This window comes from Penaeus japonicus, unplaced genomic scaffold, assembly GCF_977035675.1.
Source record: "Penaeus japonicus unplaced genomic scaffold, GWHDUDI00000001_assembly GWHDUDI00000024, whole genome shotgun sequence".
NCBI classification, from domain to species: domain Eukaryota; kingdom Metazoa; phylum Arthropoda; class Malacostraca; order Decapoda; family Penaeidae; genus Penaeus; species Penaeus japonicus.
Genome location: NW_028234426.1, coordinates 12673661 through 12686160, shown reverse-complemented (window position 1 = coordinate 12686160; position 12500 = coordinate 12673661). Strand labels below are relative to the sequence as shown.

Below are 12500 nucleotides of genomic sequence, written 5' to 3'. Positions count from 1 at the left end.
ATACTTGAGTGAAAATTATTTTTGTGTAACTGTCTCAATCTTTTTGTTTGTCTCTATAACATCCATTTATACTTGTACATTCCCACACTTACTTTTAAACATACGCACTCTCTGTACACACAAACTACTTAAATAATGTTATCTAGTTATAATATATCAGTAAGACTTTTTTATCCTGTTCTCTCAAACAACATATTTCTTATGAACAATCAGGCTATGTGAAGATAATAAAAAATATACCACCAATCACTGTGACCAAATTTTACTTACACATTTTCCACACGTATTCTCTGGTAATCTGACAAAACTGCACCAACACTCACTGCTTCAATTGAACATTTTTCCTAGAAAAATAAATAAAATGATGAATAGAAGCAGCACAAATCGAATGACACTGGTCTTTTAGCATGGCATGATGCTCCTATTGTGTTTCTAAAATACTAAATTATTTTCATGAATCTAAAATCTCTAACATTTTTCTCTTTTTTCATAGATGCAAAAGCAGAAAGACAAAATCTATGAATACGTTCAATCAACTCAAAATAGAGATTACATCTAACATCTACAAAAACATATAATTTAATTTTTTTTTCAATTTTCTATGACTCACCTATCAACTTTAATGCAAAGCCATTAAAAAGGAAAGGAAATTGTAAAGAAATTATTGCTCGTTCCTTCACCCAAGCCTCAAATCCAGTCGTCCTCCATACCTGAACTTCCTTCAAGAGCAAGTAGAGATCCTCCACTTCGTCCCCCTCCGTTGGGTTGTAAGTCTTGGTGGTGGTGATGGAGGAGCCCTGTATGATGCGTCGGTAGAGCGGCACACCCACCGCCTCCGCATACATGGCCACTCCCATGTGTCCCACACTCTGGTACATGTAACTGTCCAACTCATCTGGAATCGCATACACAAGGGGGTTAAAGGTCTTTCACTGTCTATTAGGTAGGAAGAGTAATGTGAAATACCAAATATGCTATAAAAGAAAGGAAGAGAGATTAAGAGGGCTAAATGGATATAATAGAAGGACCAAAGAACCAAAATGAAGCAAACATTTTATGTAAAATGAAGTAAGGGAAGCATGGGAAAATATCAATACATACATTGAGAAATTGAGGAATATGTATCACTATAGATCATGACTTAGGCATAAACTAAAATGCTAATCTTTCTTCATATATAACTGTAACGGCACAGTTATGTTAGGTTTATGAGAAGATAATACCCAAGTTTGACTGACAGGAGGATTAAGAGAGATTTATCAACTCAATAGAAAAGATATCTGATAAGTTTTCAAACACTGGGTCTAAACTAAAATATGTAACAATTTCTCTCAATTTCATTCAAAAATTTACAAAGTGCATGATAAACCGTACCCACCTAAATTTTAATGCAGATGTAAAATGGAACATTGCTAAGCAAAGGAGCACACATAAAGACTATGAAGACTTGCCTCCATGGCCAGGAGCTAAATTGGCCAGTGCCACAATCTGATGTCCAGCTGCAACACACTGCAGGAGGTTATAGCAGCTGTCCTTCCCACCAGACACCAACCCCACGACACGCATTCTGGATATACACACTGCCTGAAAATAAGGATTTCATGAGCATCTCACACAGATAAATGGTCATTTACCTTAATGAAAGATCCACAGGAACCAACCTGTCATTCATCCTCTACAGTTTTTGCATTAACATCAAAATAACGTTCAATCTTTACAAGTTCACCAGTACATCCACCACTGACCAATAAAAGGCCTCTTCATCTATCAGTGATATGGCCAAGATCAACAAACCTCCAGCAGATGTATTATGAAGAGATAGAGCTTCTTTCAATGACATCATGACTGAATATCTAACCATTCACTTATCCTTCAAGTCTGCAAATGTATAGAAGTGAGTGCCTGAAGTTAACCCTAGCCAGCATATTATTCCCTTGGATCCCCTTCTGCCACAGAGCAAGCATGTGGACTTAATTGCATATGGACTGCAGGACACTGATGTTGCAACCTTTCATATCTAATAGCATCATTATCATTCAACTCTGCAGACTAATTTATACGTCAGTGATTGTCATTTTCATTTCTTTATACTGTAACCACCTCAACACAAATATATTTAGCAGTTTGGGTTCCTGTCTCCCCTCATCAACCCTGATCAAGAGAGTACCTTTTTTTCAAAACTGACCACAATCCATCAAAGCGTTCCTATACCAAATTTTATATCATTCTCAGTATCTCACATACAAAGTATAACTTACCTATACTGAAAATGATGCTTGCAATGCATTAAATCATAGTATATGAACATTATTTGCATCAATATTCCTTATCCCTTATCTATCCTTTTCCCCTTGTTCCTCAGGCCATATATAAAGGTTACCTCTGGCAAACAGCCTCGCCCCCCCCCCCTTAACCACTTTTACTGTGAATGTAATTTGAACTATATTTGTGTTGCTATGTACTTCATTACAAAGTTATGCTATGCCTCTGTTAGTCTAGTCTAGAATCACTTCAAGAGACCACCTCTCAAAAGAGAACACATAGCCTCATGCAGACTCTTGACCACTCGCCTTCAAAGGCATGGCAAGAAGCTACACTCTTCCCATCCTTCCATGCCCATCATCTGTGCATCATGCACCAATAAAACGTCAAAATCTGCAAAAACCTTAGTCCTCACCACCAGTAGTATACTGGCAAAACCTATTACACTGGTGACAAGCAGTGGGAAAATCATCCTCATCTACACTATATATGTGACAGTTGCCATCACTAACAAATCTGGAATCTCTGAACTACTTACAATGTCTACTGATCTGAAATAGCAGCTTCAGTCTGCAAAAAACAACTACATCTACGACATAGGGCCCGACAACCAACAAACCTCCACCATGAATATTCTGGCAAGATAGAGCATGAACTGATTCCTTACCAACAAATTGCAAGGAACAATTATAAGGAATAAGCTCCATCTTCCCAAAGGTGCCAACAAGGTCAGAGGCCACTGAGGTACTTTCAAACTAAAATTACCATCATTAAAGTTACTAACATGACTACTTGTGAAGGTAACACATTCTAAGCAGTCCATCAGTACCAAATTGTTTAGTATCCCTGAAGCAAATGTTTTCTGAATAATGACCTGAATTTACTCTTTTATTCTAGGTTTATGCAAGCCTACCGATCAGAATACCTATCCTGTGGTCTATCCAAACTCACTTGAATCTTGGTGTGATCTGTAATAAAAGCACTACTACTTTCTCCATGCATTCTGCGCTTTAGCTACGGCCAAAACCCCTCCAAAACCCTGTCCATCCTAGCACAACAGACCACGAACACGTTCCTCAGTCACCAATAACTCCCCCGGGTATCCTAAGAGCTCTATCTCCCGAGAATGTACGTGATAGAGATCCACGGGCCTATGCCACAGCACCAGCGGGTAAAGAGGCTGCGGTCCTGTGGCTAAGGGAGCACCAAGGGGCAGAGACATGGGTGTGTCCTCCTAACACTTAGCCTAAGTGGGACATTCTCTGCAAGGTCTTGGTCTAACCCCCAGCCCCTGCAATGGCAATGGCTGGGGGTTGGTGCACTGGAGGTAGGGAGTTAGAGGTCGAGGATTAAGTACAAACAGTCAGTGAAGGCAACATTACTTAGATTCGCCTGCAATACACCGAAAACTGTAGGAAATCCTCATTCTGTTGCGAAATGGGCCATCTGTGTATTACGAAAAAAAGAGAACCCTCGGCATCTATCTTTAGCGGAGACGGGTCATAGTGGAGTCCCGAGAGATCCACGTTCCAATTAAGTTTAATCTGTCCTACGATTAGATACCAATTTAACGGCTTACCTGACCCGAAGAAAGGTAAATACAGAGGTTATGTCGAGGCTCAAGAAGATGGCCAAAAACCCTTCGCCATTTCTCTCCTCTCGCCTGCTTAATCTCCCTCCATATCTCGCCCTAACTCATCTCTATATCAAAACTAGTCTCTTACCTTCGTAGCCACTCGTGCGACAGAGGAATTACTCCTTTTTTCTGCCCTTAGTCTGTATGTTTCCTCATGGCAGTCTCCTTAGCCAAAACATCAAAGTAAATCGTCCAGTTAAGGGCCGGACTGTGATTGGTCGACTGAGGGACCGCTCAGCCAATCACAAGCGAGGGATTGAAACTGCATCTATGTGCCGGGAAATTCGAATAAGCGAAAGGGTTAAATGCTTTGCAATAAGTATAATGTTTGGAATGCTGTTGTCTCTCATTCGTAAGTTTTGTTGTATTTTCCATCACGTTTAGGAGGGTTACTTCATAATCATTCCTGGATATCTTTATAATTAGACAGCCATATTCATTACATTCTTAAACCAACTTAAAACAGTTTTCCACAGTCCTCAACATATATCTAACCACAAAAGCAGCCACTTCATAAAGAAAGGTGAAACAATACTCTCTTTACTTATCTACAGCTGCACATCATAACACAATGATGATGTTAATAATAAGGGTGACTTAGATCTAGCAGATAAGATAATTAAAGTCTTTCTACGTATTAGAAGTTGGGATGATAAAACAGGGAAAGATTAAACCTGGTGCACTGTCTCTAATTCACCTTAAACGTAAAACATATTTCGGTATTCTATAATTTTCTTTTTTTTCAGTTCGTATTTCTTTCAAAAGTTATTAATCTTATCTTTGTGGACAAAAAAAAAATAATGGATAAATTGCAAAATCAGAAACACATCAATGTATTATGACATAGATAAATATACTAATAAATACCTTTTTTCCAGTCGTAGGCAGTCCGGTGTTGATGTGATTTTTTCTAAGTTTTGGCATCATTACCTGGCCGACATGCGAAATAATGTGCATTATTGAGCTTTTAGAATATACTGATGTGATTATGAAAAATATTTACACCTGACTACGTTTTTTTTTTTCTTTGTAATGGGGACTGTGGGACATTTAAAAATAGGTCAGGTCCGGGTGCCTTAAGTTATTTGGCCAGTAGCCTGCTGCACGCACGGACACACATGCACACGCACACACACACACACACACACACACACACACACACACACACACACACACACACACACACACACACACAGACAACAAGGAAAGTTTAAATATTGGTTTGGTGTTACTGGCGTATATTTATACCCGGCGGCTACTCGTTTACGTGGTCATGTTGTAGAATTCCTTCACCATATTAGCATGACCGCCATCGGAAATAGGAATGATACTGGCAGGGTGTCTCTAGAACGCCCGTTAGGCTTGCGTTGTAGTCGGTGTAGGAGTAACCAATTTGACTCAGAAGGAGAGTCAGGTTTATTCAATTTTTATGAATCTTTAAACTTTAGGCTTGTGGGCGTGTCCTCAGTGGCCATGGCGTTGGACGATGTGTAAACAAATCCCAACCGCTCAGAGACGGCAAGGTCTCTGAGCGTGCATGCCGGTATAGTTAAATCCTTCGTAAGGGCCATGCATGAACGTTCTAAATAATTTTCGAAATCCACAGACCACGGTGATGGTTATTCTAAAAGGATGTATAAAAAGATTCGCCCTTACTTTTGCTACTGTCGCTTCTGTTTCTTCTCTTTCCACACGAGCAACAGACAATCAAGATCTCTTGTTGCAGAATGACGCAATATTTTGTTGCACATGTTCCCCCAAACTTATGGGACTTCAATCAACAGTAATTTCAAGTTAAGGTAGATGAAGAATGAATGGCGGATTTAGAAAGCTTCAGTGATCAGCTTCGTTTCAGATATCCAAAGGAGTGAACCAATCTTGGATCTAAGGATGGGCTTAGACACCACGGCTAAGGTGTGTATCATCTCCAGAAGACATGGCGAAATTGTAGAATAATTCAGTACCATTCACTAATACCAAATCCAGTGATTAAAGGTGCCGTGGGCCATTTTGTGAAGGTTTGGGGAGAGAGTGTTTTAGTTGGGTGAAGAAAACACACTTATTAATGTTATTATGAACAATTTCCAGAAGTAAATCTCGTTCAGCATTGCCGTGATTTGATAGGAGCAATCCTAGGGGAAGCAACACAGCGGGTTATTCATCCCAGTGGGCTTAGGCGTGCACTGTAGGTCCACGATCTTACCTTCTCCTCGAGTCACACAAAAAAAAAAATCTAGGGAGGGAGTCATTCAAGACCCCGAACCATGTATAAGCAGGCAAAAGGAGCATTGTGAAAATATGAGATATTAAGAAGCCCTATGCATGCCCTGTTGCGTCTTATGATCCGTAGCCTCTGCCTCTTATTGGGTCACAAAGTTAATTGGTTAAGTGCCGTTTTTTTTTTTTTTTTTTTTTTTGTTTTTTTTGTTTTTTTTTTTTTTTTGTACCACGCCCCCCCCCCCCCCCACCCAAAGAGATGTTCATTTGTTTTTGTTTTTCCAGCTAGAGACTATTGAGATTCACAGATCACTTTCTCTCTTCGCCACTTTGAACCTCAGGGAAGGATACCAGTAAGCTAATCCGTCAATCTGCAAGCAGCTATATAAGTAGTCAAATGAAGAAAGAAGACGAAGAAGAGAACGACAGATAACAGGAAAGAAAGAAGAAGAGAACGAGAGATAACAAGAAAGAAAGAAAGAAAGAGGAGAACGAGAGATAACAAGAAATAATAAAAAGAAAGACGAGAAAGCTCGACAATACAAGAGTCAACGCTTTAAGCGGTCAAATAAAAAAGAGACAGCAAGCAAGGAAGAATGAAGGCAGAGAGCAAGAAAAGACATAGTCCAGCAATGCAAACAGTCAAGAAGAAAGAAAGAGAGAATGGACAGAAAAGAAAGAGAAACAAAAGAGGAGAAAGAAAAGGACAAGAAAGCAGAAAGAGGAAGAAGAGGCAGCAGTGCAAGCAGCCACGCCACAGAACTGGGAACCACGTCTTCATATGAGTTAATAAAATAATTGCATCTTAAAATATTCATGAAATGAATTTATCCATAAATTGATTATGTGGGTACCTATTTTAATGAGTGTGTTCGATTGCTATTCACATACTTTCTTAAAATAACAAAACCATGACAAAAAAGAAACAAAATAAATATGAAAATAGAGATCCCGAAACAGTAAAAAACATAGATCTATTTTTGTAATGCTAGAGACTACAATATCATATATTCTGTTATATCTATAAACTCAGAATTTCTCGGAAAATGAAAATGAGATTCGCCAGATATGCAAGATGTACAGGTGCAACGAGCAAATGTGTATGTGTACGTACGTTTGTCTGTGCTGCTTTTCATCAAATTTAAATAACTTTTGCCCGTCAGATGTTCTCTACCTCGGCGCCAGTAAGGTTCATCTGTGCATTAAATGAAATACAGTCTTTTACAAGATATTTGTTAGTCAACGGAGAAAAAGTATTAAATAAATGGTCGCTAAATGAACACTGAAGGTAAGTCCACCATGTTTAGCTTTTATTGTAACCATTATTTTTACCAATAAGAATAAAGAAATAACACTGATAATTGTAATAATTATACTGATAGTGTTATTGCTGTTGCTGTCCTTGATACTACTATTATTATTGTAGATGATATTATTATCATTACTATTTTTATTGTTATTATCATGGTTCTCCTTAACATTATATTTGTGATATTATTGCTGTTTTTGTTCTCATTGTAGATATTTTTTTTTATCATCATTATTATCATTATTGTTGTTATTATTATTATCATAAATATTATCATTATTATGATCGTTATTGTTATTATTAATATGATGATGACTATTATATGAATGACAATTATTCACGACAATAAGAGTAAGGAATGTAATAACAATTAAGAAAGTGATAGTAAAAGTGATTATTGTAATGAAAAATATAAGAATGATAATGATAATAAGGACCTTTCCATTATAGTTGTCTGCAGATGAAAGACATTAAACTCATGTTATTTTTTTAAATAATTAACTCAGTCGGGAAGCAAAAGAAATTTTGACGTAATTCTAACAGGTGCGACACTTAAGTAAATCTTCCAAGCTTATACCTTTAACTCGTGCTTGGTTTCATGTGTGCAGTATCCTATCCTTTTAGGGGATTTCCATATCCTGTGATGTTTTTTTGTTTCTCTCTCTCTCTCTCTCTCTCTCTCTCTCTCTCTCTCTCTCTCTCTCTCTCTCTCTCTCTCTTCTTCACTCTCTCTCTCTCTCTCCTCCTCCTCTCTCTCTTCTCTCTTCTCCTCTCTCTCCCTCCTCTCTCCGCCATCTCATCCCGCTCTCTCTCTCTCTCTCTCTCTTTCTCGACACGTGGTCACCAAATTTATCATTTGGGTAATAAATGTTTAGAGGTACCAGACAGGTATCATGAGTTACGTTTTAGCTGATGTGGCCTCATGCATACTTCATGCATAGTCAGTGCGGTGTGTTAAGCCAGTTGCATGCATTGTACGTTCCTTCGCGGTTCTCAATTTCTCAAGCAACATATGTTGGATTGTGTACTTAGACAAAAGAGTCAGGACACTGTCAGTAAAAACGACACAACAAACCAAGAAGACATGAATATAACATATAGTCAATATATCACATAATGTTATCACAACATAACTATAAAAAAAAGTATTAATTGAATTCGGTTACCTCTCCGTATTAATAATGATTCCAATCTCGGTTGCATAGCTAGATATTAATAGATATCAAGATAATTTTGAGTGAGCGGAAGGATATTGGCTGGAAGCCCGTGTAACTAGAATAACATCAGCTGTAGGAGTAGATCTGGCACCGTGGCAGTCCAGATTATGGCATTCGTCAGTTATAAGCAGTTCGGTGAGCTTTGCAATGGCAGACTCCACCCGGGCGACTCTGGTTTATGGCCTAGATGGGCTTTGATTTTATTGTTGTCATTGTTATTTTTTATTAGTTTTATTATTATTGTCGTTATTGTTACCGTTAGCATTATCATTATTATTCTAATCTTTGTTGTTATTATCATTATTTGCTGCAAATTGAAATATGGTTATTGATTATACTGTGATCTGTGTGTGTAGTCGTTATCATTATCTTATTATCCATTTACATTTCAATCGTGTGTCTAATACAGTATTTATTGTTACTAATGTTATTATCATGATAGTTATCCTTGCCTTGTAACAATTCTTATAACATTCCCATTACTATTGCTAGTATTATTACTATCACTGTTATTCTAATCACTACCATCACACACACACATACATAGATACATACATACATACATACATATATATATATATATATATATATATATATATATATATATATATATATAATATAATTATATATACATAATATATATATATGTATATGTAATGTATATATATTACATATATACATATATATAAATATATATTATATAAAATAAATACATATATATATATATATCCGAATATATATATATATATATATATATTTATACATATAATGTGTGTAACTGTGAGGTATGTGTGTGTGTGTGTGTTGTGTGTGTGAGTAATGAGTGTGTGTGTGTGTGTGTGGGTGTGTATATATATATAAATAAAATAATATATAAATATATATAAATATATATATATAACTATATAATAATATGTGTGTGGTGTGTGTGTGAGTGGTTGTGTGTGTGTGTTGTGTGTGTGTGTGTGTACATGGGTACATAACATGTGTTTGTGTGTGTGTGTGTAGTGTATAGATATATATATATATATCTATATATAATATCATATATATATATTATATATATATATCTATAATATATATATAAAAAATGTGTGTGTTTATATATAATACAAATAATAATATATAAATATATAGAATATATATAAAATATATATTTAATATATATTATACATATATATTTATATATACAAATATATATATACATATATATAGACATCTATATATATATCCTATATATATATAGATATATAAATATATATATATAAATATTTGATGTTGTGTTTGTGTGTTGAGGAGTGTTGTGTGTGAGTTGTATGAGTGTGTGTGGTGTGTGTGTGTGGTGTGTGTGCGTGTGTATTTTGTGTGTGTGTATATATATTATATATATATTTATATATATATATATATAAAGATATATAAAATAAATATATCTATTATACACACACAACACACACACACATATATATAAATATATAGATATATTATTATATATATATATATATATATATCTATATATATGTGTGTGTGTGTGAGGTGTGGTGTGAGCGTGTATTGTGTGTGTGTGTGTGGTGTGTGGTGTAGCATAATATATAATCTATATACAAATATATAAATAGATATATATCTAACTAGATAAATATCCAAACCATATACTAATAGATTTTAGTATGCATGTGTGTATGTTTATATCACACACACACACAAATACACACACGCACGCTTATATAGAAAGATACACACACAAACACACACACACATACTGGGTCCAGAGACTCCAACTGGATCCACAGAAACCAAATCAGATGCAGCGAGTACGTACGCCTATTTATAAAAGTGAACCAATATATAACATTTTCTCCCTTCCGTCCCCTTCTCCTTTTAATCTCAGTGAAACGTTTTCTTTCGATAGGCGTTTCTGTTTTTTGGTTTTTTCGGTCTTGGTCTTTACTGACATGAGCAATAATTGTGTGTTGCGTATGCCCCGCTCTGCCAGGGCCATGAGGAGGTGCGGTCACTCATTGGGGGGCGTTATGGAAGGGGCGGTGAGAGTTGTTCCGGTATGTCTGCGTGCGAAGGGCTGGGTAGTCGTGGAGACATGGTAGTGTGTGTGGTGAGTGAGTGAGAGTGTGTTTGTGGAGAGTGAGTGTGTTTTTGTTTTATAGGTGTGTTTGAGTGTTTGTATATATATTACGGTATATTGTCTATATATTTTTTGTTCTTGTTATGTGAGACATAGTGTTTGTGTGTTTTTATATAGTGTGATGATTTAGATAGATGTTTGATTGTGGGCGGGTGCGTGTTAAAGTTATCAAAGGCAATATCTGACGATATTTAATGTTTATGTGAAGGTTGTTGGTATATGATTGTTTGTGAGGTGAGTGTGTTAGTAGTGTGTGTTGATTTTATGAGATATTTTTGGGGGGGGGTGGGTGGGTGTGTGTGGGTGTGGGGATTGTTTGAGTGATTATTTTGATTATGTTATAGTGTGTTTTTAGATAGATTTTGTGATGAGTATAGTCTGGGGTGGGTGTGGGGTGTGGCTGGTGGTGTGTGTGTGGGTCGGGAGGTGGGTGGGGGGGGGGGTGGGGGGGTGGTCGGGAGTGTGTGGGGCTGGGGGGGTGGTGCATGGGTGGTGGGGGGGGGGTGTATAGGGTGTGTGTGACGTGTGTTGTTGTGTGTGTGAGAGTGTAGTGTGTGATGAGTGTGCTATGATTTTGTGAGTGTGGTAGTGATTTAGTGTTTTGATGTGTGTGTGTTGTAGATTTATATTATTTTTAGAGATTGTAGTAGTGCAGAGTGGGCTTGTGACAGGGAGTGTCGTTACACATTTTGGAGATGTTTTGATTATTTGTTTATCTCTCTCGCGCTGGGATATTTGTATTTATTTTGTGATGTTATTTATAGTGTTGTGAGAGATAGAGTGAGTCTGAATTTGAGTTTGATAGATGAGAGCTGATTGGTGTGAGTTTCGCTTATTAGAGTGGTATTGCGATGCGGTGGGGTGTCTGTCTGGTTGATCAGGGGGTGACGAGGGCTGTGGTTTGTTAGGGGTGTTATGGAGTTGGGGCGTGTGGTATATCGGGTGGTACACCAAACAAGCATGAAAGGGGATGGTTACAGTTTGCGGGGATGGTCACTGAAATGTGGGGAGGGGGGTGAGGCTGTAGAGGTTTGCACGCGAGAGAAGAGAGAGCGAGAGCGAGGAGAAGAGAGAGAGGAGAGAGAGAGGGCGAACAAAAAGATACGAGGAAAAAAGAGGGAGAGAGAGAGAGCGAGAGAGAGAGATGAAGGCTATGCGAGAGCGAGAGATAAGCGCGCTCTCTGAGACGAGCGCGAGAGAGGAGAGAGGGGCGAGAGAGAAAGAACTAGCAAGAAAGAAGAGCAGAGCGAGAGAGAGCGCGGGTGAGAGAAGGAAAGAGAGCGAGAGAGAGAGAGCGCGAGAGCAGACGGCGAGAGCAGCCGCGAGCGAGAGAGAGCGAGCGAGAGAGAGATAGAGCGAGCGCGAGCGCGCGAAGAAAAGGTCGTCGCGAGAGGAGCAGAGGAGAGAGACGGGGCGAGAGAGCGAGCGAGCGCGAGCGAGAGAGAGAAGAGGAGGGGGGCAGCGAGCAGCGTTGCGAGGAGAGGCGAGCGCGAGCGCGAGAGAGGGTGGGAGACGCGCGCAGCGCGAGCGCGAGGCGCGCTAGAGACGCGCGCGAGCGAGAGCGCGCGCGAGCGCGAGATAGATGGCTGCAGCGACGAGCGAGAGGGAGGGAGCGAGCGCAGCGCGCGAGGCGAGCGGCGCGCGCGGGGGAGAGAGGCGCGAGCGGGGGGGCGGAGGCGAGATAGAGCGAGACCTCGAGAGCGCGAGGGGGCTGGA

General features: G+C 38.6%; 1 protein-coding gene across 1 annotated transcript in view; it reads right to left on the bottom strand.

Moving 5' to 3' along the window:
* The window catches only part of LOC122248421 (uncharacterized), a 26697-nt gene extending 22578 nt beyond the window's left edge, over positions 1-4119 (bottom strand). The window contains exons 1-4 of the mRNA XM_043008442.2: positions 3987-4119; positions 1452-1584; positions 711-895; positions 271-344 (exon numbers count right to left, since the gene is read on the bottom strand). Coding sequence (XP_042864376.2) covers positions 271-344; positions 711-895; positions 1452-1566 — 374 coding nt within the window. The 5' untranslated portion in view covers positions 1567-1584; positions 3987-4119. The remainder of the gene's footprint in view (positions 1-270; positions 345-710; positions 896-1451; positions 1585-3986) is intronic.
* Between the last annotated feature and the right edge of the window lie 8381 nt (positions 4120-12500).